Raw genomic sequence first — 13,408 nt, 5'->3', positions numbered from 1 at the left:
GGAAGGGGAGGGGAGGGGAGGGAAGGGGGAGGGGAGGGGAGGGAAGGGGAAGGGGAGGGGAGGGGAGGGGAGGGAAGGGGAGGGGAGGGGAGGGGAGGGGAGGGGAGGGGAGGGGAGGGGAAGGAGAAGGGGGGGAGGGGAGGGAAGGGGAAGGGGAAGGGAGGGGAGATCAGTGCCCTTGCTTGGAGGTTTTATTTTATGAAGTACCCGCACCCAGTCTATGCAGGGCTCTGCCACCGTGGCTGCCCCCATGTCTGCTCAGATCATGCCACCCTCGACCTTGACATGACCTCTCACCTCTGAAGAGTGTAGGCAATCTGCACACCCCAAAAGCCTCAGGCCGTCTCCCCCAAGATGTGCCCCTCTGCTGCCTGCCTTGTAGGTGGCTGGGAAGATTCAGTCATCACCCAAGAACACGGCTCGCACTGCACGGAGGGGCGAGCCGTTGGAAGTCAGTGGCCGTGGCCTCGTCGAGGGGGTCTTCGCCGCGCACATCCTTGCTTAAGACCCCGATACCCTACATGCGTGAAACGAAGCACCCGTGCCCACTTGACCCCCAACTTCTCAGCAGAAAGGACTGGAATGCGAGGCTCTGGGTCCCAAGTGAGTTCTGGAAAGGTTGAGAGAGAGCACACATCCTGACAGCACCCGCATCAAATGCTGGCCCGTGTGGGGTCCGCAGGCCTCCCTCCTCCGCCCCGCAGTGTGCGGGTGACAGAGGAGGAGGATGAGCGAGAGCACACACGCACATAGATCTCCTGAGGGAATAAATCGGTTGCCTCTCTTGATTACACGTTTTATAAAGTTGCTTTGGCATCAGTGGTGTGTGAGCAATTCCTGAGAGAAGTTTGGAAACTGAAAGGTCAACCCATGATTCAAAACGTGCCATCGGTAACTCTCTTAGCAAACCCTGACCAAAGCTGCCACCATGGCCGGACATGGCGCGAGAGCCTGAGAAGAGACCCCGTGGACTCTCACCATGGAGAGATTTCTGTCCCTCCTCTTCTGTCTCTATTCTCTCTGTAGGTGACAGACGAAGAGGAAAGCCATCAATTTCTATTTGTCACTAACGTGAAAGACCCATTGATTGTCTATACAGGTGACTCAATTTAGAGCCACGATGAAAAGTTACATGCTGATCAGAATGTCATAAATCAAATCACATGGTAGCATAAGCAGGCAAGCCCGCTACTCCCAAATCTTCAACCAAGTGAGGAATACACTGGGTACATTTGAATCTTGCTATACCCAGCATCAGACACGGGTTTTTATCTTCCTTCTCGGCAACTCCAATTCTCCTGTGAGCTTCACGGTTATAACATTTGAGTGCTCTACGTTGAATATTCTCTGCCAAGACTTAGAGCTCACTGGAGGAATCCAGCTAAGTAAAAAAACGACTGTAATTGTAAAGAGCTTGGGGGTCCTAATGAGGTGGAATGTCAAATAAGAGCTCTTGCGGCTCTGCCACCCCAGGAAACCTTAAACAAGGAGAGAGACTCAATTACTACTCCAGGAGCCTGCTAGCATGACTGCTGTCACCACACTGGGAGGGACCTCCCCTGCCGGGTCTAGAGCCTCACCAAATCCCAGAGCCTCAGTTTCCTCATCTGCCAGCTCCACACTGAACTCTTAGGTACAATGCATAGGAAGTAAGCGTGCCCAAGCCAAGAGAGACACTGTGTGAGCCATGGGAATTCCAGCCTTCCCTTTCCTTTCCCACACTGGCAATGCTGCTACTGTTACAAGGTCAGCGGCGAGCGTCTCCTCCGGCAGAGCGGAGCGGAGCGGAGACGGCTTTGGAGGCAGAGATACTGCAACCTGAGGCAACTTGCTTAAACTCTCTGAGCTTCCGTCTCCTCATCTGTAACATGGGAGGGTTGATTCCCACACAGAGGTAGGCCGAGATACAGCAAAGACCTTGGCCAGTGCTTGGCACAAAAAGAGGACGTTCCAAGTGGGAGTCACGTCGACCACTATTATTTAGCACCTTATCCTCAGTGATTGGCACACTGCATTCAGTAAATATTTAAGTGAATTAATGAATCCATGTACTTATTATTACAACAAAAACTTTCACCACCACCTGGCCAAGATCTTTTATGTTTGTTTTTTTGGGGGGGAGGGGGGAGAGGTTGTTGGCCTTGAACTCAGGACCTGGGTGCTGTCCTTGAGCTCTTCTGCTCAAGGCTAGCAACTCTACCACTTTGAGCCACAGCTCCGCTTCCAGTTTTTGAGTGGTTCATTGGAGATAAGGGTCTCACGGGGACTTTTCTGCCTGGGCTGGCTTTAAACCACAGTCCTCAGATCTCAACCTCTCGAGTAGCTAGGATGACAGGCGAGAGCCACTAGCACCCGGCATGGTCAAGATCTTTAGCTAAGTCCCGTTTTCTCCTTGAAGTGGGATGGGTAAGTGGACATTTTCTCCTTCTCTTCATGCTTTCTCTCCACCTTGCCTCACACCTACGAGTGTGGGGTCAGGGGAGACCAGAAGGAAGCACTGCCCATGTTGTGGGTGACCCAGGCCTGGCAAAGGACCTGGGCTCCTCCGTTGCACTCACGGGGCTGCAGGATTTCCTCCACGCAGGCCCGCTGTGCGAGACGTGGTCCCCCTCCCTGGCGATTCGGTTTGGTGGGAAAATGCCACAGCGAGTGGAATGCCATGTTTTGAGTGTTTCCCATTCCGGGGGGTGGGGGGGGGAATGGATGGACACAGGAAGAGCCTGTAAGCCAATGTGACTGAGGAGGAGGAAGAGGAGGGTGGGGTGTGGGAGAAAGACTCCCAGCATTGTGAGGGTGAAGCCAGGAGCCGATCTCTTGCACACTGAGGTAGCAGAGAAGAGCTGAGCATGGCTACAGTGGAGGCGGGGGGGGGGGGGGGGGACGGGTAGAAGAGAACCAGGAGTCAGGTTGGAACCTCCAGCATTGATTCAGTTAACAAATGCTTATTGAGCACTGAATGCATTAGGGACAAGGACATCACTGGCTAATGTCTGAACATTTTCTAGAAGAGACGAGAGGAAGCTGCACAAGAAAATAACCTTCACATCCTCTTGAAGGTGATCTGCTTCCAGGTGGCCACGGGAACGCAGCCTGCAAGCTCAGCGGAAGCCTGAGGACGCACACCAGGCCCTCGGGCCGGGCACCGCGAGCCAGGTCGCCCCGTGACCTTGACCCACCCCTGCCCTGCGGGCTTGTGTCCCCATCTGTACAAGGACGAGGTCGGAGAATGGGTGCTCAGCGTCCTTTGCGGCAAGACACAAGGACCACGATCCCTTTCGGCCACGGAGGGCAGCCATGGCGGGGCCGGGGTCTTGTCAGGGCGGTATTAACTCAGATCGCTCAGCCAACCCAGAGGGACAGAAGCAAAATCAAAACACAGTTCCAGGAGACGGATGACTGCGGAGTGGGGGGGGGGGGGGGGAGGACGACACATGTGTGAGAGTGTGGGGAATTTATGCTTGCAGTCTCACAGCCATAAATAACATCCTTTGCTGTTACCCAAAACCTCACTGGGTGTGGGGGGGAGGGGGACTCAACAGCCTCCGAAGACGAAGTGGCAGACGATTTGGGTGGATTTCCAGCCCCACCCCTCGCTTGAATGAAAAACAGCCATCCCAAGGCGGGGAAATGGGGTTGGCTGTCTCTTTACAAACAGCCAGATTGTCACTGGCAACCAGCGGGGCTGAGGACGGGGCGGCCGGGACCATTCATCTCTGCGGGCCCCACTGACGGCCAGCCATGGGGGCGGGGGGCGCTGAGGAACCCTCAAACGCCAGTGCAGTGGACACCAGGAAGGGTGCGAGGTGCTGCACCGCCACCCCCCCTTTCCCGTGCACCTCTAAAAGACAGGAAGCCCTGCACTGACCTAGCCAGCCCAGCCAGGCTATGCATGAGACTGCCTGCTAAGTGGTGCACCACCACTGGCGTTTTCCTGACCTACTTCTCCTCCCCCCCCCCCCCCCCCCCCCCCCCCCGCCTGCCCTACTCCACTTCCCCTCCAGAGTTCATGTAATTAGCACCTCTCCACCCCCAAGCATCTCGGGGACTTTTCAAAGGCTCCTAGAGCTCCCAGCACAACCAAGGAGACCCACAAACAGGGCCCGGCACGTCTTGCTTCCTGCGCTCAGGCTGGGTTTGACCTTGTCTGCTGGGAAGATGGTGGGCTGGATGGCTGGAACCAAACCCAAGGTGGGGGGGCAGCACAGCCTCAACAGACACCCCCCAACCCAGCCCTTAGAGTGCAGTGGGGAGCGTGGGAGGCACTCCAAGTCCTTCCCTGCTGGCGCAGCCCCCGGGAGAGGGGTCTGCGGGCTCCGCTCCCCGCTTTCCCTCCCGGAGAACCAGGGAGCTTGGCCGTGAGGCTCTGCCATTCTGGCTGGATGCCTTTCCGCTTGCCATTAGTGACAAATGGAAATGGATGGGTTACTGCTCTATCCGCTCACTTCCAGGGGGAGCAATGCTCACCGCGGACGTCGGATGACTGTGGGCATCTTATAAATGAAGCAACTTAAGGATATGAACCGCTTTTTCATTGCCACTAAGCAGAATTAAATTAGGGTTTGAAGTTTCTGTAGAAATGGATGAAGGAGGGGGAGAGAAGATTTTGTTTTTAATTCCATATTTTTTTTTTTTTGGTCTTTGAAGCATGCAGGGGGGAGGTGGGGGCAGGGAGGATCGAGTCCATCGGCAGAGCTGCATCTAGATGCAGAAATGTGCAGCCAAGGCCTGGCGGGGCAGCTCAGAGACCTGCAGGTGCGGCCCCTGCTGGGGGGACACCGGCCTGGCTAGCGTCTCAGCTGCTGGCTTGCCTCTGTCCACACCCGGACCTCCTGGCCACCATCTCTGTGTAAACTCTACTCTGGACATAGAGGACCAGTCCTGGTCACAACTGGAGGATGTTCTGGAGCTTTCCCTGATTCCCCTGAGTCTAGTGACAGTCGGCTTCGTTCTTATTTTGTTACTGGTGGTGGTTGTTTTGGAGATAAAGTCTTGCAGGCTGTTCTGCCCAGGCTAGCTTGGGGGTCATGATCCTCTGGTACCCAGCCAGCTGTCTTTACTCTCCGTCAGGCTCAACCCTTTTAGGTCAAGGCTTAAGATCGGCATCCGGCCTTGCTGGGGTATCCGTTCCACTCCCAGCCCATAGCTGGTCTGGAAAGGGGAGCCAGGGACTTTCTATCTGGATTCAATTGCATTCAGCCCCACCCACCTCTGCCTCTCGGGTTCTGCTAACGAACCCATCTTTTTGGGACCCAAAAGTTGGATTTCTTGGTGCCATTAGCCAGCGGCCATTTCCCCACACTGACCCCTGACTCTCCTGCATGCCCCCAGAGACAGCCTGACCCCTCGCCTACGCTGTCCACAGTCCCACCAGATGACCGCTCTGTGCCAGCTGGACAGGGCCCCTGTCCTCACCCTGCAGCTGGGGCTGTGCTTCTAGTCCTCAGGTTCGGGCACACCCTGGTGTGATCTGCTGGTGCCTGGCCTCCTTCCGCGCTGGTTTCCCAGGTGCCTCAGCTGGGAGGGGGTGGGACGGGGGGATACAGGTGGTCGCTTGCCTGCCCACAGCTGGACTGGCATGTGCACAGCAACAAGGACAATGGCAGAGGAGGAGCGGATGTCACCCCACACTTGCCATCAGAACCAGGCCACGCCCAGCCGGCAGCAAGTCAACGGCACCCCCAAGCTGGCAAACTCAGTGTCACTCAGCAGATTCCTAGCTCCGGTCAACTGGTACCAAGGACACAGCACACTCCCTAGGATCCTTCTTTGACTGACCAAAGGAAGGAAGAGGCCTTTCCTGTTATCTCCAGAACTAGACTTAGAATCCCCACGGCCGTCGTCATCTTCCTTCGCGGACAGCTGCCCGCTCGTGCGCAGGCTGAGCCAGTCATGGACCGCGCCAGGAAGCTATCGGCATCTTTACCCGAGACCGGGGAGCTGGGAAGGTGGACCAGGTCAGAGCTGTGAGCCCGTGTTACTGCCACCCACCATTAGCACATCCACATCCACGCCCTGCTCTACACCGCCCCCGACAAATTCAGCATGGCACCAGGTAGTGAGAGCTTCCCGCATGGCCTTTACTGCACAAAGACGCGGGGGCAACAGTGGAGGTGTCGGCCAGAACCGGGCTGCACTTACCGATCCTCAGGGAGTGGGGGCTGCAGGTGACCATCAGGAACCACGCAGGAAGCAGCACCAAAGGCGCCGAGACGCGGGGCATCTTCTATAACTCCTCATGGAGCCCTCTGCTGGTCTGGGCATGACATAATTCTGTGGAAGGAGGGAGCAATTGAGTGTGGTGCTGCTGGTAGCCACCCCATCTATCCCAGGGGCCTGAGAGTCCAGGGAGCCCCCTGAGGGGCAGACGACAGCCCTTCTATATGGCCCTACCACGGGAGAGCTGCAGGCGAGGACTAAAGTAGCTCAGGAGAAGTCGCCACCTGCAGGGGCTGACACAAATGAGGGGGCCAACATGAATGTCAGTTCTGCCCTGGCTGGAATAAGAGAGACTGTTCCCAGTAAGTCCAGCAGCAGGGAAGGACAAATCCCACTGAAACAGTAGCTAAGACAATGGGAAGTAGGAAAATATTAAACACTGGGAAAACAAGAAAATGCCAAAGAATTAGATCACGGTTTAAATTATAACCCTAAATATAAATGGTCCTGGTTCTCCATGAAAAGACACAAACTGGTTGGTTACACCGCAAAAAGGGGACCCACTACTGTATGCCTGTAAGAAACCCTCTGCAATGGCAAAGATCCTTTCACTGACTCTGAAAGGATTGCAAACAATATCTGAAAGAAATGGAATCCAGAAGCAACTCCACGAACTATCTTTGTATCCTACCAAGCTGACATCAAGTCAAATGTAATCTGAAGAGACAGAGATAGTTGCTATATACTGGAAAGAGAAACAATCGATCACCAAGATACAATGATGGTAAACACGTAGGCACCCACACCTGGTGTCTCAAAACAAATCATACTGGACATAAAGGGAGTGTTGGGCTTACTACAATAGTAACAGTTGACATCCATGCCTTGTTCTCATTGATACATCATCCAGACTCCCACCTTCCCCTCCCCCTCCAATATCAGTGCAGAAACTCCACAGTTCATCTGCACCATAGAATAAATGGGCTTAAGTGACATCCACAGAGTATTCTGTCCAATAACTACACAATACATATTCTTTATCAGCAGTTCATGAAGTTTTCCACAAAATAGATCATATACAAAGCATATCTTAGTAAATAACAACAAAAAAGTAATTTCTTGCATCTTTTCAAACTAGAAACCAACAGCAAGAGAAACTAGGAAAATTGTACCAAAAAAACCCAACAACAAACCCATAGTGATGGATCAATATTCTATTGAATAACCAGTGGGTGGTTAAAAAGTAACAGGAAAAAATTGTAAAATTCCTACAATCAAATGAAAATAAAAACAAGACATAACAGATAGGATACGACTGCAATGCTAACCGTGACCTTCATAGCTATGACTACTGACATTAAAAAACCAGGAGAGATCTCAAACAAACAACCTAGCAATGCATGTCAAGGTCTTAGAAAAATAAAAATGAGCTACATCTCAAATTATTAAAGGAAAGAAATAATAAACATCAGAGTTGATATTCATGAAGTCTAAAAGATGACAGAGTGATTAATAAAACAAAGACTTGGTTCTTGATTAATTAAACAAACACTTGGTTCTTGAAAAGATTAACAAGACAAAGCTATAGTCAAACTAATCAAAAGGGAGAGAGAAGACCCAAGTTAATAGAGTTAGAGATGAAAGGGTGATATTACAACAAATACCACTGAAATCCAGAGAATCATTAGGGAATATTGTAAAATAAAATAACACTCCAATAATTTGGAAAATCTCAAAGACATGGATGAATTTCTAGATTCATATGACCTACCAAAATTGAACTGAGAGGATATAAAAAAAACTAAACAGATCAATAGCAAGTAATGAGTTTGATGCAGTAATAAAAAGTCTCTCAGCAAAGAAAAGCCTAGGACCAGACAAATTCACTGCTGAATTTTATAGGATCTTTAAAGAAGTAGCACCAATCCTCTCCAAGCTATCCATTAAACAGAATGAGAAGAAATGCTTCCAAACTCATTCTATGAAGTACGTCCTACCCTGATAACAAAAGTAGGTAAAGACACAACCCAAACAAAAAAACTATAGACCGGGCTGGGAATATGGCCTAGTGGTAAAGTGCTTGCCTTGCATACATGAAGCCCTGAATTCGATTCCTCAGCACCACATATATAGAAAAAGCCGGAAGTGGTGCTGTGGCTCAAGTGGCAGAGTGCTAGCCTTGAGCAAAAGGAAGCCAGGGACAGTGCTCAGGCCCTGAGTTCAAGCCCCAGGACTGGCAAAAAAAAAAAAAAAGACAAAAAAACTATAGACCAACATCCTTGCGGAACATCGACATAAGAATCTCCAGCAAAATATTTGCACAGTGAATTCAATCACTTTTTAAAAATAAGATCAGACACCATGAGCAACTTGGTTTCATTTACAGAGATCAAAGGTGTTTTTTAACTTATACAAATCAATAAACATAATACAGCACATTAACAGAATCAGAGACAAGAATCACATGATTATCTTAGATGAAGAAAAGGCATTTGACAAAATTCAACATCCTTTCATGATAAAAGCCTGAAGAAAGTAGGTATAGAAGGATCATATTCCCCTATAATAAAAGCTACATCAAACAATCTCACTCTGAATACCAAACTGCATAAGAAAAAAACTGAAAGTCTTTTCTCTAAAAATCAGGAACAAGGTAAGAGTCTGCTCAGCATTCTTTTTTTTTTTTTTTTTTTTTTTTTTGGCCAGTCCTGGGCCTTGGACTCAGGGCCTGAGCACTGTCCCTGGCTTCTTCCCGCTCAAGGCTAGCACTCTGCCACTTGAGCCACAGCGCCGCTTCTGGCCGTTTTCTGTATATGTGGTGCTGGGGAATCGAACCTAGGGCCTCGTGTATCCGAGGCAGGCACTCTTGCCACTAGGCTATATCCCCAGCCCCTGCTCAGCATTCTTACTCAACATAGTACTTGAAACTTTAAGAGAAACATCTAGAAAAAAAGTTAAGGGTATGCAAATGGGAAAGAAGTTAAATTATCTCTATTTGTATATGATATGATCCTATAATTAAAAGATCCTAAACATTTCACCAAAAGACTTTTAGATATGAACAAATTCACTCAAACATTAGGGTACGAATCAACATTTTAAGATCAGCGCTAGTCAGAAACCCGTGGCTCGTGTCTATAATCATAACTACCCAGGAAGCCAAGATCTGAGGATTGTGGTTAGAAGAAAGCCCAGGCAGGAAAGTCTATGAGACTCTTTTCTCCAATTAATCACCAAGAAGCCAGAAGTATACCTGTGGCTCAAGTGATGGCACACTGGCCTTGAGTACAAAATCTCAGAAACAGCCCTGAGTTCAAGCCCCAGGAGACACACGCACACACACACACACACACACACACACACACACACACACACACACACACACACACACACACCATCAATGCTTTCTATTATACCAATAACAAACCAACTGGCGGGGGGGTGGGGCAGAGTCAGGGAAACAATCTCATTCACAATAGCCCCGAAAGAGTAAAAATAAATGTAGCCAAGGAAGTAAACAGGTAAACGTTTTTAATAAGATGACACAGGCATCAGAAGATGGAAAGACCTCCCACATTCAGGAAACAGCAAGATTAGTATTGTTAAAATTGCCTGGCTACTGAAAATGACATAAGAGACTCAATGCAACTTCCATCACAATGTCCAAACAACAATCTTCACTGTGCTGGAAAAAAAATAAAATAATCCTAGAATTCTTATGGAAGCACAAAAGAACCCACGTAGTCAAAATAATCCTCCGTGAACAGAGCCACGCTGAAAGTGGTCACAATGCCCGCCGTGAAATTGTACTAGAGTTACAGCAACAAAAACAGCACGGTCTAGTATAATAACTCTGAAACTTCTACAGCAAAATATGGGGGGAACACTCCAAAACATAGAAATAATCAATGACTTCCTGAATAGGGCTCCAACAGCTCAGGAAATCCTAGCAAGAACTGACCGGTGAAACTGCATCCAACTGAAACGCTTCTGTGGCACAGGAAACAGAATGGGGCGCGGCAGCCTGCCCAGCTCCGAGGGAAGCACTTTCCTCTGTGTGGCTGGTGCTTCTGCAGGTCTGTACCTGGCATCGGGACCTGCCCTCCCAGAGGCGAGGGAGAGCACGGCTTCCAGAATCTCTTGACAGAGGAAGCGGAAGCGTGACACACCTGGCTCAGGACACAGAGGCCTCTAGCAATCCTCCCTGAAGGGAGACAGGGAGGGGATAACCGGAAGGATGTGGATAGAGAAAACACGGTGGGCACATCAAGCCCCGAACTGTGTCCATTAACTCCTGGGTGTGGATGCAGAGACGGGTTAATGTGAATATAAAGCAACATAGAGCAACAGCCTATCATATGGAAGAACATCTTTATCAGTTGCTCATCCTAAAAAAGGCTAAGATCTATAATTTATGGAGAATTCAAACTTTTCAATGCCAAAACAATTAACAATCCCATCAACAAATGGGCAAATGAACTGAACAGACTTTTCAAAGGAAGTAAAAATATGTCAATCGATACTTGAACAAATAGTCTGTGTCTTTAGCTATCAAGAGAACGCAAATCAAGCCTACAGTAGAGGGTAGAACACAGCTATAATTCCAGCAACTCAGAAGGCAGCTCACAAAGACCAGACTAAGCTAGGGTGACCCGGACTGTATGTCAACAACAAACCGGTCATGGGTGGTGACACACATCTGTGACACACATGGGTGACACACATCTGTGACAGGAAGATCATAACGTGAGACCAGCCATGGCAAATGCACAAGAAGACTCTATCTGAAAATCAAAGTAAAGTAAAAGCAGCCCGACTGGGGAACAGCTCAGTGGGAGAGCACTTGCCCAGCCCAGCATGCGTGAGGCCCCAGGGTGAAACCCTAATACAGCTCACCCCAGTCAGAATGGCTATCATCAAGTCAACAAGAGAAACCCCACATGGTGGAGAAAATGTGGGGAGAAAGCCAGGCCGTACAGTGTCGGTGAGGACTTAGGTGAGTGCAACCACAAGGAAATCAGTACGGAAATGCTTCCAAAGCTCAAACTGCCACTACCATGTGACCCAGCCACACCACCTGTGGGCATACACCCCAAGAAGCCAAACTCGGCATGCATTAGACACACCCACACATCCACGTGCATTGCACCATCACTCCAAAGAGCCAAACGGACAGCCTCAGTACCTGGCAGTAGAGGGCTGAGTAAGGAAGATGTGGTCCACACACACCACAGGGCATTCGTCCGCCAAAAAGAAGAACGAGATCCGACCACTCAGAGAGAGAGATACAGACGGAAATCGTCGTGTTAACAGAGCATCGTAGATCGATGAGAGTTTAAGCAAAATAAGTCAGACTTAGAAAAATAAGCATCACCTGTTTTCTCTCCTATGTGAAATCCAGGAGGGAAAAAAAAGACATCCAAGCAGAAAGGGGGCTGCTGGGACTAGCCAGGGGAGGAGAGAGAGAGAGGGTAAGAGACTAGGAGGCAGTATGGGGATGAAGACGATCAAGATGTTTTATGTGCTTGTTTCAGAAGGACAACATGAAAGCCACTGTTCCGTACCAAAAAAAATGCATGCTTTTCCAAATGCAGTTCCCTAGGTGCTCAGGGCAGGGGGTCTGGCATACGGGCCTCCTGGGGCCCTGAAGCTCGGCCTTTGCTTGGGCGCTGGCTAAACCAGGGTGTTCAGTGTGTGAGAGAAACCACTGAGGGGACTGCGTCAGCCTAAGTGCTTCCGGTGTGCAATGCTTTAGAAGTTGTCCCCTATTCCTTGATTCCGTGCTCTAGCCACAGCCAGCACCCGGAAGTCTCCTGCACGCATGCGCTGTGCCTAAGGCCCACTCCTCACCCTGCACCTTCGCCAGAGTTAGGGTCCTCAGAATGGGGCGCGGCAGCCTGCCCAGCTCCGAGGGAAGCACTTTCCTCCGGGTGGCCGGTGCTTCTGCAGGTCTGTACCGGGCATCGGGACCTGCCCTCCCAGAGGCGAGGGAGAGCACGGCTTCCAGAATCTCTTGACAGAGGAAGCGGAAGCGTGACACACCTGGCTCAGGACACAGAGGCCTCTAGCAATCCTCCCTGAAGGGAGACAGGGAGGGGATAACCGGAAGGATGTGGATAGAGAAAACATGGTGGGCACATCAAGCCCCGAACTGTGTCCATTAACTCCTGGGTGTGGATGCAGAGACGTGTGACCTCAGGCCCTGCGCTTCACTCTTCCTCTTCCGGAACAGAGCTTGCCTGACAGAGGAAATGCAATCAACACCAGAACCCACTCTGCAGACCTCTGAGGCTCCTGCGTGTGCAACGTGGAGGGTCTCTTCATGCCCGGAAGGTTCGGGGCGAGACTACTTTGGGTCCTCGTGCCCAGCTGCACAGCTGCGAGCCAGGAGCAAGCAGGGATCCCAGCCATCGCTGTTCGGGAGTGAGGTCTCCGGGTTCAGCCAGGCTCGGGAGAGCCACACCAACAAGGAAAGTCACGCCGGCACAAACCGCACGCAGCGCTGCCATCAAATAAAATTTACAGCGGCTAATCTGACACCTATTTAGCAGTCTGCATAATAATTATTGTGTAGCATGCTGTTTGGGCATAAATGGAAGGTGTTTGACATAAATGACTATACTCAGCATTACTTTTATAGAGCCTTAACCAGACTTTTACAGTTCTTTTCTCCGTGACAATTCATTTGTCCCTTCAACGATATTTATGGAGTCTGTAGCATATACCAGGCACTAGTCTAGGTCTTGGAGATGCAAATCCACAAGTCTGAACATTCAGAGACAAAGCTTTCCTGGGTCTTGGTGACACTGTTCTGAATGCCCGGGCATGGCCCTGAAGAACTAGACTGAAGACACACTGGCCTTGGGCCTTGGCAGGCACTGTGCCCCTCACGGTCTGTTTCCGTGTCCACGTCAAACACAGGAAACGCAGAGCTTACCTCTGGAGTGAGCAGCACCAGGGAAGCAGGGGATAACTCGGACTCTTCTCCCGGTGTCTCCAGCGCCCGACCCAGGCTGGTACATAGTAGGTGCTCAGCAGGTATCTGTGGAGGTAACCAGAGAAGCTGATCAGAAGGTGTCTGCGGAAATGCTAGGTGTTCAACTATGGTGATTTACATTCAGGGACCTCGCCCATGAGGAATTTATAATCCAGGGGCAATGTCCCCATGCACACGCGTGAGGTTCCTTCTGCCCTTCAGCCCCTCCCGACCCCGGCTGGAGGACACCATGTGTCACACAGTTCTGTGGCAGGC

General features: G+C 50.6%; 1 protein-coding gene across 1 annotated transcript in view; it reads right to left on the bottom strand.

Moving 5' to 3' along the window:
* Nucleotides 1–13,201, bottom strand: part of Grik4 (glutamate ionotropic receptor kainate type subunit 4) — a 215,421-nt gene extending 202,220 nt beyond the window's left edge. Inside the window, exons 1-2 of the mRNA XM_048344013.1 lie at nt 13,094–13,201; nt 6,139–6,270 (exon numbers count right to left, since the gene is read on the bottom strand). Coding sequence (XP_048199970.1) covers nt 6,139–6,220 — 82 coding nt within the window. The 5' untranslated portion in view covers nt 6,221–6,270; nt 13,094–13,201. The remainder of the gene's footprint in view (nt 1–6,138; nt 6,271–13,093) is intronic.
* Nucleotides 13,202–13,408: the final 207 nt, after the last annotated feature.

Source organism: Perognathus longimembris, chromosome 3 (assembly GCF_023159225.1).
Source record: "Perognathus longimembris pacificus isolate PPM17 chromosome 3, ASM2315922v1, whole genome shotgun sequence".
Lineage (NCBI taxonomy): Eukaryota > Metazoa > Chordata > Mammalia > Rodentia > Heteromyidae > Perognathus > Perognathus longimembris.
Note: the sequence above shows the minus strand (reverse complement) of the source record. Positions and strands in the feature narration are given on the sequence as shown.